The 22,972-nt window shown below is 42.9% G+C and overlaps 1 protein-coding gene across 4 annotated transcripts in view; it reads left to right on the top strand.

The window, feature by feature from the left end:
- The window catches only part of LOC106567652 (roundabout homolog 3), a 306,687-nt gene extending 295,756 nt beyond the window's left edge, over positions 1 to 10,931 (top strand). For all 4 annotated transcript variants that reach the window (XM_014137193.3, XM_014137191.3, XM_014137190.3 and 1 more), the window contains 4 exons: positions 3,355 to 3,471; positions 6,570 to 6,755; positions 7,152 to 7,308; positions 9,161 to 10,931. In XM_014137193.3, coding sequence (XP_013992668.1) covers positions 3,355 to 3,471; positions 6,570 to 6,755; positions 7,152 to 7,308; positions 9,161 to 9,167 — 467 coding nt within the window. In that variant the 3' untranslated portion in view covers positions 9,168 to 10,931. The remainder of the gene's footprint in view (positions 1 to 3,354; positions 3,472 to 6,569; positions 6,756 to 7,151; positions 7,309 to 9,160) is intronic.
- Positions 10,932 to 22,972: the final 12,041 nt, after the last annotated feature.

Genomic DNA, 22,972 nt, shown 5'->3' with positions numbered 1-22,972 from the left:
CAGCAGAGAACTGGAAGGAGAGACGGCCAAAGGAGGAATTGGCTTTGGGGTGACCAGAGAGATATACCTGCTGGAGCACGTGCTACAGGTGGGTGCTGCTATGGTGACCAGTGAGCGGAGATAAGGGGGGACTTTACCTAGCAGGGTCTTGTAGATGACCTGGAGCCAGTGGGTTTGGCGACGATTATGAAGCGAAGGCCAGCCAACGAGAGCTTACAGGTCGCAGTGGTAGGTAGTGTATGGGGCTTTGGTGACAAAACGGATGGCACTGTGATAGACTGCATCCAGTTTGTTGAGTAGGGTATTGGAGGCTATTTTGTAAATGACATTGCCGAAGTCGAGGATCGGTAGGATGGTCAGTTTTACGAGGGTATGTTTGGCATCATGAGTGAAGGATGCTTTGTTGCGAAATAGGAAGCCAGTTCTAGATTTAACTTTGGATTGGAGATGTTTGATGTGAGTCTGGAAGGATAGTTTACAGTCTAACCAGACACCTAGGTATTTGTAGTTGTCCACATATTCTAAGTCAGAACCGTCCAGAGTAGTGATGCTGGACAGGCGGGCAGGTGCAGGCAGCGATCGGTTGAAGAGCATGCATTTAGTTTTACTTGTATTTAGGAGCAGTTGGAGGCCACGGAAGGAGAGTTGTATGGCATTGAAGCTCGTCTGGATGGTTGTTAACACAGTGTCCAAAGAAGGGCCAGAAGTATACAGAATGGTGTCGCCTGCGTAGAGGTGGATCAGAGAATCACCAGCAGCGAGAGCAACATCATTGATGTATACAGAGAAAATTGTCGGCCCGAGAATTGAACCCTGTGGCACCCCCATAGAGACTGCCAGAGGTCCGGACAACAGGCCCTCGGATTTGACACACTGAACTCTATCAGAGAAGTAGTTGGTGAACCAGGCGATGCAATCGTTTGAGAAACCAAGGCTATTGAGTCTGCCGATGAGGATGTGGTGATTGACAGAGTCGAAAGCTTTGGCCAGGTCAATGAATACGGCAGCACAGTATTGTTTCTTATCGATGGCGGTTACGATATCGTTTAGGACCTTGAGCGTGGCTAAGGTGCACCCATGACCAGCTCTAAAACCAGATTGCATAGCGGAGACGGTGCGGTGGGATTCGAAATGGTCGGTAATCTGTTTGTTGACTTGGCTTTCAAAGACCTTAGAAAGGCAGGGTAGGATGGATATAGGTCTGTAGCAATTTGGGTCAAGAGTGTCCCCTCCTTTGAAGAGGGAGATGACAGCAGCTGCTTTCCAATCTATGGGAATCTCAGACGACGCGAAAGAGAGGTTGAACAGGCTAGTAATAGGGGTTGCAATAATTTCGGCAGATAATTTAAGAAAGGGTCCAGATTGTCTAGCCCGGCTGATTTGTAGGGGTCCAGATTTTGCAGCTCTTTCAGAACATCAGCTGAATGGATTTGGGAGAAGGAGAAATGGGGAAGGCTTGGGCGAGTAGCTGTGGGGGGTGCAGTGCTGTTGACTGCAGTAGGGGTAGCCAGGCGGAAAGCATGGCCAGCCGTAGAAAAATGCTTATTGAAATTCTCAATTATAGTGGGTTTATGGGTGGTGACAGAGTTTCCTATCCTCAGTGCAGTGGGCAGTTGGGAGTAGGTGTTCTTATTCTCCATGGACTTTACAATGTCCCAGAACTTTTTTGAATTTGTGTTGCAGGAATCAAATTTCTGCTTGAAAAAGCTAGCCTTGGCTTTTCTAACTGCCTGTGTATATTGGTTTCTAACTTCCCTGAAAAGTTGCATATCACGGGGGCTGTTCGATGCTAATGCAGAACGCCACAGGATGTTTTTGTGTTGGTTAAGGGCAGTCAGGTCTGGGGAGAACCAAGGGCTCTATCTGTTCCTGGTTCTAAATTTTTTGAATGGGGCATGCTTATTTAAGATTGTGAGGAAGGCATTTAAAAAAAATAACTAGGCATCCTCTACTGACAGGATGAGGTCAATATCCTTCCAGGATACCAGGGCCAGATCGATTAGAAAGGCTTGCTCGCTGAAATGTTTCAGGGAGCGTTTGACAGTGATGAGTGGAGGTCGTTTGACCGCTGACCCATTACGGATGCAGGCAATGAGGCAGTGATCGCTGAGCTCTTGGTTGAAAACAGCAGAGGTGTATTTAGAGGGCAAGTTGGTTAGGATGATATCTATGAGGGTGCCAGTGTTTACGGCTTTGGGGTGGTACCTGGTGGGTTCATTAATAATTTGTGTGAGATTTAGGGCATCAAGCTTGGATTGTAGGTTGGCTGGGGTGTTAAGCATGTCCCAGTTTAGGTCACCTAGTAGCACGAGCTCTGAAGATAGATGGGGGGCAATCAGTTCACATATGGTGTCCAGAGCATAGCTGGGGGCCGAGGGTGGTCTATAGCAGGCGGCAACGGTAAGAGACTTGTTTTTAGAGAGATGGATTTTTAAAAGTAGAAGTTCAAATTGTTTGGGAACAGACCTGGATAGTAGGACAGGTGGGACTATGGTCCCAGCTGCCTTGAGATCATTGACAAGATCCTCCTGTGTAGTTCTGGGCTGATTCCTCACCGTTCTCATGATCATTGCAACTCCACAAGGTGAGATCTTGCATGGAGCCCCAGGCTGAGGGAGATTGACAGTTCTTTTGTGTTTCTTCCATTTGTGAATAATCGCACCAACTGTTGTCACCTTCTCACCAAGCTGCTTGGCGATGGTCTTGTAGCCCATTCCAGCCTTGTGTAGGTCTACAATCTTGTCCCTGACATCCTTGGAGAGCTCTTTGGTCTTGGCCATGGTGGAGAGTTTGGAATCTGATTGATTGATTGCTTCTGTGGACAGGTGTCTTTTATACAGGTAACAAACTGAGATTAGGAGCACTCCCTTTAAGAGTGTGCTCCTAATCTCAGCTCGTTACCTGCATAAAAGACACCCGGGAGCCAGAAATCTTTCTGATTGAGAGGGGGTCAAATACTTATTTCCCTTATTAAAATGCAAATCAATTTATAACATTTTTGATATGTGTTTTTCTGGATTTCTTTGTTGTTATTCTGTCTCTCACTGTTCAAATAAACCTACCATTAAAATTATAGACTGATAGTTTCTTTGTCAGTGGTCAATCGTACAAAATCACCAGGGGATCAAATACTCGTTTCCCTCACTGTACATGCATGCACACACACATAACATTAACAGAAAATGATTTTAATTTATGTCCTGTATGTAATTCGTAATACCTAAACAAAGAGCTGGAATTACATAAGACATTGCAATGTTGTTATTTGCAATGTTGTCCATGTACAGTGCTTCAAAGGACCCATAACCCCATTATCTTATAGTAATTTTTTATTTCTCTCTGGCTGACGTACAGTAAGAGCTCTGCCATCCCCAGCAGACAACACACAAACTCCCCCTGGCCAGAAGTCGCGAGTGAAAAAGAAGACCTCCAAGGGCGGAGCTTACAGAAGAGAGGTGCTGAACCAAGGAGGTTAGTGTTTCAAGTGTAATTAACAATGCAGAAATAATAAAAGATAAATGGCTCAGTAGAATAGAAGTATAACACAGGAAGACACAATTTATAGTCCAATATTTACATGTATTGGGGAATGGGTGATTGGCAGGCAAGTGTTTAAATTGTGGAGTGTTTAACAATCAAAATAAGAGTCTGGCAGCAGCAGTTGTGATGTGTGTGTAGCATGAATGTACACTACCGGTCAAAAGTTTGGACACCTACTCATTCAAGGGTTGTTCTTTATTTTTACTATTTTCTACTTTGTAGAATAATAGTGAAGACTTCAAAACTATGAAATAACACATATGGAATCATGTAGTAATCAAAAAAGTGTTAAACAAATCAAAATATATTTTAGATTTTAGATTCTTCAAATTATCCACCCTTTGCCTTGATGACAGCTTTGCACACTCTTGGCATTCTCTCAACCAGCAATATGAGTTAGTCACATGGGATGCATTTAAATTAACCTCACTACAGTACGTTGGCCAACATCCATTGAAATTGCAGAGCGCCAAATTCAAAAACAGAAATACTCATTATAAAAATTTATAAAACATGCAAGTGTTATACATTGGTTTAAAGATTAACTTCTTGTTAATCCAACCATGGTGTCAGATTTCAAAAAGGCTTTACGGCGAAAGCATACCATGCGATTATCTGAGAACAGCGCCCAGCAGACAAATCATTACAAACAGTTACCAGCCAAGTAGAGGAGTTACACAAGTCAGAAATAGCAATAAAATGTATCACTTACCTTTGATCTGCATATGGTTGCACTCACAAGACTCCCATTTACTCAATAAATGTTCATTTGTTCGATAAAGTCCCTGTTTATATCCAAAAACCTTTTGTTGGTGCGTTTTGTTCAGTAATCCACAGGCTCAAACGCAGTCAAAACAAAACAGGCAGACGAAAATCAAAATAGTATCCGTGAAGTTCGTAGAAACATGTCAGACGATGTTTATAATCAATCCTCAGGTTGTTTTCAGCCTAAATAATCGATAATATTTCAACCAGACAATAACGTTGTCAATATAAAAGGTAAACAAGAAAGGCGCGCTCTCAGTCGTGCGCATGAAAAACCTCTAGGACACTGTACGGTCCACTCATTCAGAGTGGTCTTACTCTCTCATTTTTCAGAATACAAGCCTGAAACAATTTCTAAAGACTGTTGACATCTAGTGGAAGCCATAGGAAGTACAATTTGAGTCCTAAGTCAATGGATACTGTAATGGCATTCAATAGAAAACTACAAACATAAACAAATCCCACTTCCTAGATGGATTTTTCTCAGGTTTTTGCCTGCCAAATCAGTTCTGTTATACTCACAGACATGATTTCGTTTTGGAAACTTTAGAGTGTTTTCTATCCAAATCTACCAATTATATGCATATCCTAGCTTCTGGGCCTGAGTAGCAGGCAGTTTACTTTGGCCCACGCTTTTCATCCGGAAGTGAAAATAGTACCCTAGTGAAGTTAACAACTGTGCCTTGTTAAAAGTCAATTTCTTTCCTTCTTAATGCATTTCAGCCAATCAGTTGTGTTGTGACAAGGTAGGGGTGGTATACAGAAGATAGCCATATTTGGTAAAGACTAAGTCCATATTATGGCAAGAACAACACAAATAAGCAAATAGAAACAAAACTCCATCATTACTTTAATTCATGAAGGTCATTTAATGCGGAAAATTTCAAACACTTTGAACGTTTCAAGTGCAGTCGCATAAACCATCAAGCGCAATGATGAAACTGGCTCTCATGAAGACCGCTGCAGAGGATAAGTTCATTAGTTATCTGCACCTCAGATTGCAGCCACATAACAGACACATCTCAACAACAACTGTTCAGAGGAGACTGCGTGAATCAGGCCTTTATGGTTGAATTGCTGCAAAGAAACCACTACTAAAGGACACCAATAAGAAGAAGAGACTTGTTTGGGCCAAGAAACACGAGCAGTGGACATTAGACCGGTGGAAATCTGACCTTTGGTCTGATGAGTCCAAATTTGAGATTTTTGGTTCCAACCGCTGTGTCTATGTGAGACACAGAATAGGTGAACGGATTATCTCCGCATGTGTGGTTCCCACCGTGAAGCATGGAGGAGGTGTGGGGGTGCTTTGCTGGTGACACTGTCTGTGATTTATTTAGAATTCAAGGCACACTTAACCAGCTTGGCTAACACAGCATTCTGCAGCGATACGCCATCCCGGTTTGCGCTTAGTGGGACTATCATTTGTTTTTCAACAGGACAATGGTCCAAAACACACCTCCAGGCTCGGTAAGGGCTATTTGACCAAGGAGAGTGATGGAGTGCTGCATCAGATGACCTGGCCTCCACAATCACCCGACCTCAACCCAATTAAAATGGTTTGTGATGAGTTGGACCGCAGAGTAATAGAAAAGCAGCCAACAAGTGCTCAGCATATGTGGGAACTCCTTCAAGACTGTTAGAAAAGCATTCCTCATGAAGCTGGTTGAGAGAATGCCAAGAGTGTGCAAAGCTGTCATCAAGGCAAAAGGTGGCTACTTTGAAGAATCTAAAATCTAAAATATATTTTGATTTGTTTAACACTTTTTTTGGTTTCTACATGATTCCATATGTGTTATTTCATAGTTTTGATGTCTTCACTATTATTCTACAATGTAGAAAATAGTAAAAAATAAAGAAAAACCCTTGAATAAGTAGGTGTGTCCAAACTTTTGACTGGTACTGTATATATGTGTGTCTGTGTGGGTGTGTGCATGAGTGAGTGAGTTCATGTTTGCTAAGGTGCAGTGGTCAGTCCAGTTTAGTGTTCAGCAGTCTGATGGTTTGTAGATAGACACTGTCTGGTATCAGACCTCATGCTCCGATACCGTCTGCCCCACGGTAAGGGAGTGAACATCTCGTGGTTGGGGTGTGTGTGCATACGTGTTTGGACGAATGAACAAACAAATCAATGAATGTGTGTTGAGCATGTCTCTCTGTGTGTAAAGCCTACATAATGTATGTTTGCCTATATGCTTATATTTACTGTTCTTCCATTGCAGTGTAACCCTAACCCTGTTGTCCTTGTCTGTCTTCTCCTCCAGACCTCCCCCCTCCACCAGAGCCACCTCCAGAGAACGGAGCAGTTCGGGGCCCAGCAGGGACTGTAGAATGTGGCAACACGTCCCTGGACAGAGAGGGGGGCCCCGGGACCTTGTCCTCCATGGAGAGGAAAGAAGGAGAGCGGAGCACTCCCAACAGGAAGGGATCGGGACAGCGACGCCAAGACGGTGAGTGGTGCAGATACTGAAGTGTGGTGTTCACTCACATGCTTAGTCTCATATTCACAACACACACACAAGCACAGCCAGAGCCTTTGCAGTAGCCTATTAGCACTCGCACCCAAACACAGTCACTCATTCACCTGGAAAATACTCATTCACACAAATAATAATACATAAATCAATCATGCTCATGAACACATTCTCTCACACACACTAACATATGAATACATTTCAATTCACAAATCCATCCATTAAAAACTCACGACTTAGTATTCCCTCCATCCTACAAGATCCTCTTATCAGTAGAATATAGCCATTTCTCTTACTCTCCATTCCCAACATGTACATCTCTGATCCCTGACCCTAACTCTCCCCTCTCACCCAATTCCATCACCTCCACAGATGAGGACCTGATCCCATATGGCAAACCCAGCTACCTGGCGGGGCGGGGGGGTCATATGTCCAGCAACTGCTCCACCACAGGAAGCTCCTCATCGCGGGGCTCCACAGGGTCACGAGGGGGTCACTGCCCGGGCAGGAAACGCAACGAGGAGAGAAGGTGATACAAGGTTTCTGGTTCTTGGCAGCCACAATATCGCTGGTTTTCTCTTCTCTCTGGCATTTAGTTGAGCTATTCATATCAGGAAGGGGGGCAAGAAGAGACACTACGGTTAAGGTAATAGTGGTAGTAGAAGGGGACCATGGTGGGTTCTAGTTCTTGGGAGCTACAATGTCTACTGGTGTTCAGGAGTTATTTGGGGGCTGAGAAGAGAGATACTACAGATGAGGTGACCTAGGGTAATGTCATGTTTTGTGTTTTAGCTAAGACGGGGATAGGCAACTCTATTTTTTCTCTCTTTTTTTAGCTTTAATATTGTAAATAGATTGTGGTTTCTGTCAATGTAATTGTCCGCATCATTTCCAATCCCCCATATATATATATTTTTAAATATATTTTCCTTTATTATTTTCCCCTAACCCTATCATCCCTCACCTAATTGGAGTAAATGAATGGACAACAACACTTAGGCTTCTACTTCCAGCTTATACATACTATAGGCAACTCTTTGTCCACTGGTCTCTTTTAAAAAATTCACTAGTTAACGAGTGTCAGCTCAAGATCTTTCCCTGCAGCCACTGTATCTCACAGGGCCAAAAATGTTGCAGCTTTCATAGACCATGTACTATGAAAATACATACATCAATTCATTCAAGTGTGCCCCTTTACCCCGCATTGGTCTTTGTCAATAAAACAAAGTACAGATCAGTATCCAGCAAATGTATTCAGTTTCTGTACACAGTTCAGGGAATAGATAATATAACAGTTAAATTGTTTATGGTTCAGGGCTAGTGTCATACGTGTGTAAATAATCATTCACTAGCATGGAAATGCTGACATGAGGGATAACTGAGCAAAATGACAAGCCCTGTCAAGCGTACTGATATCTACTATTGCTCACAAATACTATATTTCTCTCTATAAAACACACACGCTCACAAATGATTTCTCTCGCCATAAAAAGATGTGCATGCACGCACACACACAAAACACAAAATCCCCTGCACAGTGTGGGATAATGTCAAACTCAGCCCCCCCACCCCACTCTCGCTCTGTAGTGCACTGAGGGTACACTTCTTTGTGGGATCGCTGCTTTAAGTGCACTCTGCGCAGGCTCCCTAGTGAGGGGGTAGAAGGCCTTTTAAGTGGGTACAAGCTGTGTAGTATGTCCCCCGGGCTAAAAAAGACTAGAAAATAAACAACCACAACAACATTTTGACATCTTTTCAAAAATGACTTTAGTTGTCAAACTACTGTATAACCACTTACTGGTACATTGCATTTGCTCTGTGCACCCATGGTGATTCCCAGTGGTAACTTACACTGTGCTACTAGCTTTCAACTGCCACTGTTGCGACCATTGTACCTCGATCTAAACAGAAAATTGGTAATATTGTAGTATTAAGTAGCTTACTGTTTGCCAAATATAAAATATACAGCATCTACCAACCTATCACCACGTCTAGCTTTGTCATTCATTCAGCTAGGCTATGCTCAGTAGAGCTTCAGCCAATTTGTACTAGATGACCTCGTTTATTAGGTGCAGAATTGGCTCTGTCGGTCCAGACACTGTCCTACAGATCTGCTGGTTCTCAGGCGATCGGTGACCCAACGATAGGTCATTCCCCTTTGACCTGCATTAGAGATCTAACATGGGGAAAAGCCTCACAGTACATTTTGTTGTATTTAAATCAAGCGATGTAGACGGACTTTGTGATTTATGAGAATCATCCTCAATACATGCTTTGTTAGAGCTCCTACCTGTTATGTGCAGATAATAAACAAGCCTTGGCTTTCTGCTTTTTGTTCCTTTTTTCACATGTTTTCTGACACGTTTGTCTGTCTTTTTCAGGAAATGAGATAAGTGGAGACAGGAACATTCTCACGTAGAAACAAAATACGTTCCTTTGATGCCTCCCATTTTCTTTTTTTTCCATCGACGCAAACAGCTACAAAATAAAGAATATGATCACATTCTAAGGAACAATGGAAGAAGAACGGACTTTCATCGTTTTTTTGCTATTATTATGATTATTTATGACTCTTGGGCTCATCCATTTGTAAATAGCCATCTCTGTACTGTTTTTACGTGGGTTCTGGATACAGGGATAGAAAAAGTATATTGTATTTATAAGGAAAAAAAGGTCCATTATTATAAACAGTTAATGTCTTGAATGTGCCAACCTCTTTTTGTAGAAATGCATACCGTTTCGAGAAGCATAAAGGCTATTGCACCTGTTGTGGCGGAGAAACAACAAAAAATATGGAGCACAATGTGTGTTGTCAGGCAGCCGGCCGGACAGATAAAACTGCAGGGGTTCGTCGTCCTCTCAGGACGCCTTTGCCTGTCTTCTCTGTCGTCTTTGGATCCCTATCGCCTGTCGTCCGATGAGAATGTCGTTCTTTTCTACGTTAGTTTTTTTTTTACAGAGAAAGCTTGTTGTGAAAAGCTTGTAACCGTCACTTTTGAAGGAGTGTTGCTGCAATTGTGCGATGACTTGCATATTCTGTTAAAAAAAAGAAAATACCTGTTCTGTCGACTAACTTTTTGGTAGTCTTGTTGTTTTGTAAAAATACAATAAAATACATTTGTTGAACAATAAATACACTTTTTTACTTTACAGGGTGACTGCACTTCCTGATTTGGCCTCGTTTTGAAGATTGCGCATTAAGAATTGCTAGCAGCCATGACTGAAGGCAAATGAGTCTTGTCTTTGAGGATGTGGTTTGACGTGGGTGTGCTATGTCAGAGAGGAAGAGGCGAAGCGAGTGGGATAACTGCGCCCAAAATCTGTCTTCTCCACCAGATTGGTTAACCAAAAAATGTATGGCTTATTTGCTATGTGTGACTTATTTGACTGAATGGAAGTTTCGCAGTGCTTAGGTTGTTACGAGTACTGATATATGTAGGACATGTGACATCCCGGCCACTTTGAGAAAATACACTTCATATCGGAGTTGTACCTGTTGTTCACACCCATATCTGCCCTCTCATTGGCTAGAATGGTCCCACCTGATCTTGCCTTCTCCCGACTGCCTTCCATTTTTGAAGACATTTATTTTCATTGTAAGAGCAGCCACTTGAGTATTTGGTCAATATAATGGATAATCTGTGGTTATGTGTGAATATCGTACCCTGGCAGGTACTTTTCTTTGACCATTATGAGTCACTGTAACAACAACATAGCCACTTCCTCAAAATAGCCACTTCATTAAAATAGAATTAATCTAAGATCAATCAGGGAATCTGCCATTAATTTAGACGTTTCTGCTGAGGTCTTAGTCAGGCAATTTTACATCTAGCTAAGGTCTTTAGTGCAGTATTTCTCAAGTAAAAAGATTTGCCTGAAAAACTCGTCAGTGCACTTCATACAGTCTATCCAGTCAGGAAAGTCTGGCTGTACGCTTAGGACTGATTTCTTGGAACAATAACATGTCTACATCTGCAAGCTGTCAAACTATCGTAAATACTGTAAAGCACAAGCTACATGCTGTTCATCAGTGCCTGAAATCACTTTCTAGTTAGCTAACTCTGTGTTTGTCAATGAAGCTAGCAAATGGTAGCTAGCAGGCACATTGAGCAGCTGGTCCACAATAAACGTATTAAGTCATTGGCGAGTGGCGACGTGTGTGCTTCAGTGCCATTTATTTGTTTACAACTTTCTCACTATCTATTACCAGAGTGTGTCTGTCTGGCAGTGTTTCATAAGGAATCTGAGGCACTGCTTAATGGGATGTCTGTCTCACTGTCTGCTGCTATGATTGAATAGAGCACGCACAGCTGATAGAGCGCAATCAGCACAGCTGCTTCTCTTGTGTTAGTGGGCACTGCGCAAGTGGGCATGATCGTAATCCCAACCCTCCAGTAAATTGTGACGAAGTCACAAAACTGTTTTGGATGAGACTGATTTATTATCCTATTTACACTTTGTTGTCAATTTTGACAGTATAATTTATGTTTCTGACTTATATTGATGCCACATAGGCCGTATAAAACCAGAAAGGGGCAGTTGAACTTTAAAGTGTTTCATAAGAATGTCTTCTAATTCATGTTTACAGTGTACAACTATAATGTGCCTGACATACTAGCTCACAGACGCTCTCGACACCCTCAAACCTCACCCCACTTACCTCCCACCCTCATGGGCATCCTGGAAGACCCCTTACTTCCTTAAACTTCCAAGTCCTCCCCCCTCCCTCACTCCCTTTCTCCCCTCTTGCCATAAATCATCCTGCTCATTCATTAGGCCAGTGTCAGGCTAGAAACGCCCACTAAAGAAAGAGAGGGGGAATAGTCTGAGAAAGAGAGGGAGATGGAGGGATGAGGAGAGGAATGGGGAGTTGGGGATGGGGTGGAGTGGGTCATTGAAATCCCTGTCCTGTCCCAAATGTCACATTCCAATTTCCATGTTAATGGCACAGCCGAGAAGAGATGTACGCTTTTGTCTTTTGGGAAGATGTTTTATATGCAAAAGGGGTCGCAAACAAAGCCGTATGCAGTCAAGAGGATATTTGAGCAGAGTTAAAGGTCAACTTTGTGAACGAAAAACGGTCCAACTGTGCCTCTTTCTCAATTTTTACCATTCTGGTAATGCGCGCCGCGACCAACGAAGCTAGTTCATTTCCTAAGCTTGCCACAATAGCTAGCCAGTAACTCCTCCAGTATGTGTTGACATAATTTCACAGGATTTGTTTTTGGACGGAAGCTGTAGCGATCGGTAAGAAATGGCACTTCTGTAGCCAAATATCGTAATCATCCATTTTCTTTTAAGCATTAAATGACCTGATATGATGGTGCATTGATCAGTTATAATGTGATTTTTGTGTTTTTGCCCAAACTCGACCTTTAATAGAAATGGGTAGGTTTGACTGTCTTTGAAAACTGTGAGAATGTGGCAAGGTGTTAAGTCAAAACATAGCATATGAAAACTGGATGTATGTATGCATGTAAACAAGAAGAGATGAGAATAAGAGAAGAGAAAATGAGAAGAGAAGAGAAAGGGAGAAGAAAAGAGAAAATCAGAACAGAAGAGAAGAGAAATTGAGGAAGATGGAGGGACCCTTCTGTCTAATCTGGTCCAGACCAGATCTGGGTCACAGAGTGCCAACAGAACGCAGGCTCTGATGGGGGGTCTGACCAATCCACTATAGGCTCTGATCACACAATGCATAGGAAACACTACCAACCAAGGCCAAACACATCCAATATGACACCAGCACACAGCACTGAGAGTATGTGTGTGAGTAAGAGAGACAGAGAGAGTTGTATATTATCTACTTCACTTGCTTTGGCAATGTTAACATATGTTTCCCATGCCAATAAAGCCCCTTGAATTGAATTGAGTGAGTATGTGAGTGAGATATATAGACAACATGTGATATATATATAGAAAGAGACCATGTGAGTGAGATATATGGAGAGAGAACATGTGAGTGAGATAGAGATATATATATATTTAGAAAGAGACCATGTGAGTGAGATATATATATATATATATATATATATATATATATATATATATATATATATATATATATATATATATATATATCTATATATATATATATATATATATCTATAGAGAGAGAGAGTATGTGAGTGAGAGAGAAAACGTGAGTGAATGAGAGAGAGACTGAGGGTGTTTGAATGGTAAGGGGAAAGCAACCGACTGTAGATGAAAGTCAAAGAGTGAAGTCGGAGGAGGTTCATCTTTGACAGCCGAAAGTCAGACACTAAGGTGGTTTCCCTACAGCAAGGCTCAGCTCAACGTGGCAGCTGCCATTGTTAAAACAAGTTTGTCTTTATATTGTCTAAATAAACTGCTCCAACCCTTATATCACACGCACAAACGGAAATCGTATGTGTGTACAGTGCATTCAGAAGGTATTCAGACCCCTTGACTTTTTCCACATTTTGTTACCTTACAGCCTTATTCTAAAATCTTTTTTTTTATCCCTCATCAATCTATACACAATACCCCATAATGACGAAGCAAAAACAGATTGTTAGAAACTGAAATATCACATTTACATAAGTATTCAGACACTTTACTCAGTACTATGTTGAAGCACCATTGGAAGAAATTACAGCCTTGACTCTTCTTGGGTATTATGCTACAAGCTTGGCACACCTGTATTTGGGTAGTGTCTCCCATCTTCTCTGCAGATCCTCACAAGCTCTGTCAGGTTGGATGGGGAGCGTAACTGCACAGCTATTTTCAGGTCTGTTCAATTGGGTTCTCAAGGCCTGGTTCTGGCTGAGCCACTCAAGGACATTCAGAGAATTGTCCCGAAGCCACTCCTGCATTGTCTTGGCTATGTGCTTAGGGTTGTTTTCCTGTTGGAACGTGAACAGTCGACCCAGTCTGAGGTCAAGGATCTCTCTGTACCTTGCTCTGTTCATTTTTCCCTCGATCCTGACTGGTCTCCCAGTCCTTGCCGCTGAAAAACATCCCCACGGCATGATGCTACTACCATTAGGGCTGTTACGGTGACTGTATTATCGCCACACCGGTGGTCATGAGTCATGAAGACAGTCAAATTCCACGTGACCATTTAGTCACGGTAATTAGGCTTCTCCAAGCTCTGATGCTGCTGATGGTCATTAGTAGCCTACCAAACTTGCTAACTGTCTGGTACTCAACACTCTATTGTCCCTCTAATCCTAATTAAACACTTCATGAGAGCCCATGAGCACATGTTGCTCAACATTTCAATAGGCTATGCAATTGCGCGAGAAAATAGAGTGATGGACTCTACTGAAAAGAGGAGGATCAGCTTTCTACAGGCTAGACCTACTATATTTATTTTTCAACTTTCCTAATATTAAGCACATTGCTTATATTTACAACAGGAGTATAGCCTACCTGGCTGGCATGAGAAAAAATAACATGGGAAAAAGCGTTCTCCATTCACTATTTAAGTGCATAGATGACATGTATTTTTTCCCGCTGCCCCTGTTTCGATACAGGTGCATGATAATGGTCCATTCTAAATCAAAACAAATTTCACACATATATTACTTAGTATATGTAAAGACAAGATGAAATCAAGTATAGTTTGATGGGTGACTGTCACATCCTGACCATAGAGTGCTCTTATTTTCTATGGTAGAGTAGGTCAGGGCGTGACTGGGGGGTTTATCTATTTTTTTTTTCTATGTTGTGCTCTAGTTTCTTTTTTCTATGTTGTTTTTTTTGTATGATTCCCAATTAGAGGCAGCTGGTCATCGTTGTCTCTAATTGGGGATCATATTTACGTAGTTGATTTTCCCACCTGTGTTTGTGGGAGATTATTTTGAGTAAGCGCATGTCACACTGCTGTCGTCACGGTTTGTGTTTTGTTTATTGTTTGTGATGCACCCTGGACTCAAACCAGGGACTGCAGTGACACCTCTTGCACTGAAATGCAGTGCCTTAGACCGCTGAGCCACTCGGGAGCCCAATTACCGTGAGACCGAAAGTAATTTGCAAGCAATCACTGGCTGATGAAATTTCATGACCACCACAGCCCTAGCTGTCACCATGCTTCCCCGTAGGGATGGTGCCAGGTTTCCTCCAGACATGACGCTTGGCATTCAGGCCAAATATTTCAATCTGGTTTGATCAGACCAGAGAATCTTGTTTCTCATGGTCTTAGAGTCCTTCAGGTGACTTTTGACAAACTCCAAGCGGGCTGTCATGTGCTTTTTACTGAGGAGTGGCTTCAGTCTGGCCACTCTACCATAAAGGCCTGATTGGTGGAGTGCTGCAAACATGGTTGTCTTTATGGAAGGTTCTCCCATCTCCACAGATGAACTCTGGAGCACTGTCAGAATGACCATCGGGTTCTTGGTCCCCTCCCTGACCAAGGCCCTTTTTCACTGATTGCTCAGTTTGGCCAGCTCTAGGAAAAGTATTGTGGTGGTTCCAAACTTCTTCCATTTAAGAATGATGGAAGCCACTGTGTTCTTGGGGACCTTCAATGCTGCAGAACATTTTTGGTACCCTTCCCCAGATCTGTGCCTCGACACAATCCTGTCTTGGAGCTCAACAGACAATTCCTTCGACCTCATAGCTTGGTTTTTGCTCTGACATGCACTATCAACTGTGGGAGCTTATATAGACAAGTGTGTGCCTTTCCAAATCATGTAACCTCTATGGGATCGGTGTCCCTAAACGGGACAATTGTTGCTCAGTATGCGATAATTTGACTAGAATGACGTTGTAAACAACAGCCAACTTTCCGGGACATAGACATGTCTTATATGGGCAAAAAGCTGAAATTCTTGTTAATCTAACTGCACTGTCCAATTTACAGTAGCTAGTACAGCAAAAATATACCATGCTATTGTTTGAGAATATTGCAAAACAACAAAACACTTTCATCATGGCAACTGGTGTCACGTGTGTTCCCTCTCCGTCCTCTAGGTCACCAGGCTGCTCATTAGGGCGCACACCTGTTACGCGCATAATGACACTCACCTGGACTCCATCACCTCCTTGATTACCTGCCCTTTTTGTCACTCCCTTTGGTTTCTTCCCCAGTCGTCATTGTTGCTGTTTCATGTTGGTGCGCTGTTTGTGTTTCTTGTTTTGTTCATTTATTTATTTAATGTATTCACTCCCTGAACTTGCTTCCCCACTCTCAGCGTACATTGTTACAACTGGTTTGATACATTCACCTCTGAAGGTAAATAATGTACACTGCTCAAAAAAATAAAGGGAACACTAAAATAACACATCCTAGATCTTAACGAATGAAGTAATCTTATTAAATACTTTTTTCTTTACATAGTTGAATGTGCTGACAACAAAATCACACAAAAATAATCAATGGAAATCCAATTTATCAACCCATGGAGGTCTGGATTTGGAGTCACACTCAAAATTAAAGTGGAAAACCACACTACAGGCTGATCCAACTTTGATGTAATGTCCTTAAAACAAGTCAAAATGAGGCTCAGTCGTGTGTGTGGCCTCCACGTGCCTGTATGACCTCCCTACAACGCCTGGGCATGCTCCTGATGAGGTGGCGGATGGTCTCCTGAGGGATCTCCTCCCAGACCGGGACTAAAGCATCCGCCAACTCCTGGACAGTCTGTGGTGCAATTTGGCGTTGGTGGATGGAGCGAGACATGATGTCCCAGATGTGCTCAATTGGATTCAGGTCTGGGGAACGGGCGGGCCAGTCCATAGCATCAATGCCTTCCTCTTGCAGGAACTGCTGACACACTCCAGCCACATGAGGTCTAGCATTGTCTTGCATTAGGAGGAACCCAGGGCCAACCGCACCAGCATATGGTCTCACAAGGGGTCTGAGGATCTCATCTCGGTACCTAATGGCAGTCAGGCTAACTCTGGCGAGCACATGGAGGGCTGTGCGGGCCCCCAAAGAAATGCCACCCCACACCATGACTGACCCACCGCCAAACCGGTCATGCTAGAGGATGTTGCAGGCAGCAGAACGTTCTCCACGGCGTCTCCAGACTGTCACATGTGCTCTGTGTGAACCTGCTTTCATCTGTGAAGAGCACAGGGCGCCAGTGGCGAATTTGCCAATCTTGGTGTTCTCTGGCAAATGCCAAACGTCCTGCACGGTGTTGGGCTGTAAGCACAACCCCCACCTGTGGATGTCGGGCCCTCATACCACCCTCATGGAGTCTGTTTCTGACCGTTTGAGCAGACACATGCACATTTGTGGCCTGCTGGAGGTCATTTTGCAGGGCTCTGGCAGTGCTCCTCCTGCTCCTCCTTGCACAAAGGTGGAGGTAGCGGTCCTGCTGCTGGGTTGTTGCCCTCCTACGGTCTCCTCCACGTCTCCATATATACTGGCCTGTCTCCTGGTAGTGCCTCCATGCTCTGGACACTACGCTGACAGACACAGCAAACCTTCTTGCCACAGCTCGCATTGATGTGCCATCCTGGATGAGCTGCACTACCTGAGCCACTTGTGTTGGTTGTAGACTCCGTCTCATGCTACCACTAGAGTGAAAGCACCGCCAGCATTCAAAAGTGACCAAAACATCAGCCAGGAAGCATAGGAACTGAGAAGTGGTCTGTGGTTACTACCTGCAGAACCACTCCTTTATTGGGGGGTGTCTTGCTAATTGCCTATAATTTCCACCTGTTGTCTATTCCATTTGCACAACAGCATGTGAAATTTATTGTCAATCAGTGTTGCTTCCTAAGTGGACAGTTTGATTTCACAGAAGTGTGATTGACTTGGAGTTACATTGTGTTGTTTAAGTGTTCCCTTTATTTTTTTGAGCAGTATACTTACATTCAATAATCTTTCTCTGATTTGTCATCCTGAGGATCCCAGAGATAAAATGTAGTATAGTTTTGTTTGATAAAATACATGTTTCTACTCAAATGTAGGAACTGGGTTCTACAGTTTGATCCCACTGCTGTCTCTGGCTCCACACCCACCCCGCCTGGCCATCCAGATGTGTGAAGGTCGGTGTATTTTCTGTAGGGAAGCTAATGATCCATCATGTATGACATTCCTGGGAGTGTGTAAACTAAAACATGTTATTACCATAGCATCTTTGTATGTTCCCAATAGTTATGTACTTGAAAATGTATATATTGACCAATTCAGCACATTTGGGCAAACTCCTGGCAGACATGATACAAAATATTGTGTAGTGATGTAATTCTTCACTGGATCAGTCTGAAACCTTGCACAGACACTGCTGCGATCGTGTGGATAACCTCTAAATGTATGGCATTTCAAAGATGTTGAAAAATAAATAAATAGAAAAGCATGTTTTTTTGTTATCTTTTACCAGATCTAATGTGTTATTCTCCAACATTCATTTCACAATTCCACAAACTTCAAAGTGTTTCCCTTCAAATGGTACCACAAATATGCATATCCTTGCTTCTGGTCCTGAGCTATAGGCAGTTAGATTTGCGTATGTCATTTTAGGCGGAAATTGAAAAAAGGGTCCAATCCTTAAGAGTAATTTACCACTGGTGGACTCCAATCAAGTTGTAGAAACGTCTCAAGGATGATCAATGGAAATACGATGCACCTGAGCTCAATTTCTTGTCTCACAGCATAGGGTCTGAATAATTATGTAAATAAGGTATTTCAGTTTTCATTTTGAATACATTGGCAAAAATCTCTAAACCTGTTTTTGCTTTGTCATTATGGGGTATTGTGTGTAGGTTGATGAGGGGAAAAATATCATTGACTCTATTTTAGAATATGGCTGTAACGTAACAAAGGGATGGGGTCTGAATACTTTCCGAATACACTATGTACAGGTAACAGCCAAAATAATGGAAACACTTGAGTGAATGAGGGATACAACATATTTTGAAAGCAGGTGCTTCCACACAGGTGTGGTTCCTGAGTTAAATAAGCATTTAACATCCCATCATGCTTATGGCCCTGCTACACTACACCCATCGGGCGTCCGGCATTGCCATCAGCCATTGAGGGAAAGCTTCCTTTGAAATCAGTGAACGTTGCTATACTGCCTGTGTTGCGTTCGCGTTGCGTCACGGCCAATGGCAAGAATTGCCAACAGTGCTTAATTTGAACCGGATCCTGCAGGAACTGGAACCAGCACCTCTAAGATTTGACTTAGTTCGTTCCAGCACCTATTTTCCCGATCCGGTACCTTTCGCAGCATGATTTATTAATTGTTTCACTGTTCGCACTGTAAACATTCGGATAAAAACGATCAGCCTTAAATTAAGTTGCCTCGTTTTTTTCCCCCGCTCACCAGAAAGGCCATCATGTAAAAGCGTGGTGATCTGTGTAATCATCCGATCATGCAACAATGATTCCAGACCTGCTTTCTTATTTCTACATAGAGGTTATGGGGAGTGCCACTGGGTTAAGTAACTGATCTTGACACAGGTATTGGTACTGGTGGTCAGCTAGTGAAGAGGTCCCTATGTAATCACGCCACGTAGCCTGAATTTGTAACGTGGTTAAACCAAATAAAAAAATTGATAAAAGGCAATTGAGTTTGATCATTTTTCCAGTCCAAAAATCCAGAGAAAGATGGTGAATCGGACCCAGAACGAGCCAGAGAACTGTCAGTGCCGGAGGAGAGGAATGAGGGGGCAACTGTTCCTGATGGAAATGCCTTAGCTAGAAGCGCTGCTAATCCTGCCAGTTCAGCATCACCACCGGCACCTCCACTAGCTAGTGGGCCTACTAGCGAGTCAGGCTCAGTGGGAGAGAGAGACGGGAAGCTGGGGGGGGGGGGGGCAGTGCATCCACCGACAAGCAGGTGCAATTTGCAGTTCAAAGAACAAGCAAATGTATAAACCAATGGCTTGTCATTCAGAATTCAAAGCTGGGCTTCACAACATGCAAAAAGGTAGGGAGCTTGGGTCTAGAAATGACTGGAGGGATTAAACTAGCTAGCAAAAGAGTGTGTGGAATGTACAGTAACATCCTCTGCCTCTGACATAAAAACAACAAAAAGCCTAAAGAAGACACCAAGGTTATAAAAAAGAAATAGACTTTGCAGCCAGTCTTATGAACCCACCCACTGGCTCACTCAAATGTCACAGCCACTGGCTCGCTCATGGCTTTGAGCAAGAAATGGACTGTCAGGAGGTAAATGGACTTGACATGGGGAGAGTCATTGTGGGAGGTTTTGAAAATGAAGGTGGAAACGTGTTTTCCTTAACAAACTTGTTCTGTACTGTGAAGTTAATCTGAATATGTGCTTCAAATGATCAAATAGGCGGCCTATATATTCTCATATGTGTGTTCTGCTGTAGCCTACATTGATTTATTTTATTTGAAATTATATTTTGATATTTGTTCTACTGCTACATTGAGGTCTTGAAAATGATATGAAATGCAGGTCTTGTAAGCCCCACAGCTGAGTATGTGTGCATATGCATATGACGGGTGTTCTGCAGTGTTGTCTAAAAGGCATTGAATGAATCAGCACCTTGGAGAGTACTGTCCATTTCACCACAATAGACAGTAGGCTACTTGGCTGTTTACTCTGTCTGCTGCGCTGCTACGTTGTGGTTTGTCACAAATTAAGCACTGATTGCCAAGGTTCAACTCTCGCTGGCTGACGCGCATTCATTCTATCTTGTGAATTGAAATCATGAGACTAAAGTTGATTTTGGTTGCAGATGGCCTCGACTATACGCCACTGGTTATTTTACTAAGATTTATGAAGTCAAGAAGCAGAAACTCTAGCTAGCTACATTGACTATGTTCAATGTAAACAAAAGCAACTTGTGTAATTTGAGGATCATTTAGTTCAACCACTAGCAACACTTGAGTGAGTACTTGTGAAAAACTGGACCAAAGCTATTGTACTTACGCATAATTCATGAATATGATACAGTACAGTAGGGGAAAATAGAATAAAGATGCTCTTCCCCTCTACTGCTCTCCATTCTCAAAACAACACGCTCTGTGTAGCTGGTAGACATCAAATCAAACTTTATTTGTCACACGCACTGAATACAAGTGTAGACCTTACCGTGAAATGCTTACTTACAAGCCCTTAACCAACAGTGCAGTTCAAAAAGAGTTAAGAAAATATTTACCAAAAAAACCAAAGTAAAAAATAATAAAAAGTAACACAATAAAATAACAATAAGGAGGCTATATACAGGGGGTACCGGTACCGAGTCGGTGTGTGGGTACAGGTTAGTTGATGTAATACATGTAGGTAGGGGTGAACATCACATTGAAGCGACGCTGATGGTAACACGACGTGTATAGTGTTAGGGTCAGGTTTTAAAATGCTGTGCATGCCATTATTTTGGCTACCATGGCTATCCCCCATAGGATGACAATGCCCCCATCCACATGGCATGAGTGGTCAATTAATGGTTTTTATGAGCGTCAGTCTCCAGATCTCAACCCAATTGAACCCTTATGGGAGATTCTGGAGCGGTGCATGAAGAAGTGTTTTCCACCACCATCAACAAGCCACCAAATTATAGAATTTCTTGTGGAGGAATGGTGTTGCATCCCTCCAATAGAGTTCCAGACACTTGTAGAATCTATGCCAAGGTGCATTGAAGCTGTTCTGGCTCATGGTGGCCCAAAGCCCTATGTAGATGTTTCCTTTATTTTGTCAATTACCTGTACAATCCATCAGTGAGAGAGAGCCTCAAATATCACATTAATTTGTATATATCCACAGTGTACATGGCAAAGTTGGTTCCTGTTTCAGCCATGTCTTTGGTCACATTCGCGTTGGTCAAGCAAAAACGTTAGTAAAGTGTAGACTTTACCGTGAAATGATTACTTACAAGCCCTTTCCTAACAATGCAGAGTTAAAAAGTAAGAAAAATTTGCCAAAAATAAAAAAGGAAATAGTAACAAAATAACAATAACGAGACTACATACAAGGAGTACCGCGACCGAGTCAATGTACAGGGGTAAGAGGTAGTTGAGGTAATTGAGATATGTAAAAGTGAAGGGGTAAAAGTGACTAGGCAATCAGGATAGATAATAAACGGAGTAGCAGCAGCGTATGTGAAAGAGTGTCTATATCTGAGTGTGTGTGTGGAATCAATATGCATGTGTGTGTATGTTTTGTATGTGTAGTGGGTGTGTGTGTCACAGGAGGTTAGTGGCACCTTAATTGGGGAGGACATGCTCAGTAATGGCTGGAACAGAATAAATGAAATGGTATCTAACTCATCAAACGTGGTTTCCATGTGTTTGATACCATTCCATTAACTCCATTCCAGCCATTATTATGAGCCGTCCTCCTCTAAACAGCCTCCTGTGTTGTGTATGTTGGAGTGTCAGTACAGTGTGTGAGTGTGTGGGTAGATTCCAGTGAGTGCGCATAGAGCCGGTGCAAGAGAGTCAGTGCAAATAAAAAGGGGGTCAATGCAAATAGTCAAGGCAGCCATTTGATGAACTGTTCCGCAGTCTTATGGCTTGTGCGCTCCGTCACTGCTTGCCGTGCAGTAGCAGAGAGAACAGTCTATGGACTTGGGTGGCTGGAGACTTCTTCTAACACTGCCTGATATAGATGTCCTGGATGGCACAGAGCTCAGGCCCAGTAATGTACTGGGCCATACACACTAGCCTCTAGCGGCTTATGGTCAGATGCCAAGCAGTTGCCATACCAGGCGGTGATGTCAAGATGCTCCACATGGTGTAGCTGTAAAACTTTTGAGGATCTGAGGGCCCATGCTAAATCTTTTCAGCCTCCTCAGTAGGAAGATTCGTTGTCGTACCCTCTTCACAACTGTGTTGGTGTGTTTGGACCATGATAAGTCCTTAGCGATGTGGACGTCGAGGAACTTGAAGCTCCCGACCCACTCCCCTACAGCCCTGTCAATATGAATGGCGGTAAAGAGCAACTGCAGAAACTTTCAATTGACTGCAGTCAAAACTTCATGACCTTTGATCACATGATCTTTGTGAAGTTCATGCAGTGGACACCGCAGGAGGCTGGTGGCACCTTAATTGGGGAGGACAGGCTTGTGGTAATGGCTGGAGCGGAATAGGTGGAATGGTATCAAATACATCAAACACGTGGTTTCAATGCTGGTTTCCATGCTCCGTTCCAGCCATTGTTATGAGCCGTCCTGTCCTCAGCAGCCTCCACTGGTGGACATATAGGTGCAAATCAGACAATTTGTAACCCAATAATGCGGCACACTTTGAGTGATCCGCTCGAACCCTCACAGTATGTGTGTGTCTGCGTGTGAATGTGGAA

The sequence above is a fragment of the Salmo salar genome, chromosome 13, assembly GCF_965601325.2.
Source record: "Salmo salar chromosome 13, fSalSal1, whole genome shotgun sequence".
Lineage (NCBI taxonomy): Eukaryota > Metazoa > Chordata > Actinopteri > Salmoniformes > Salmonidae > Salmo > Salmo salar.
This window is presented reverse-complemented; position numbering and strand designations above follow the sequence as displayed.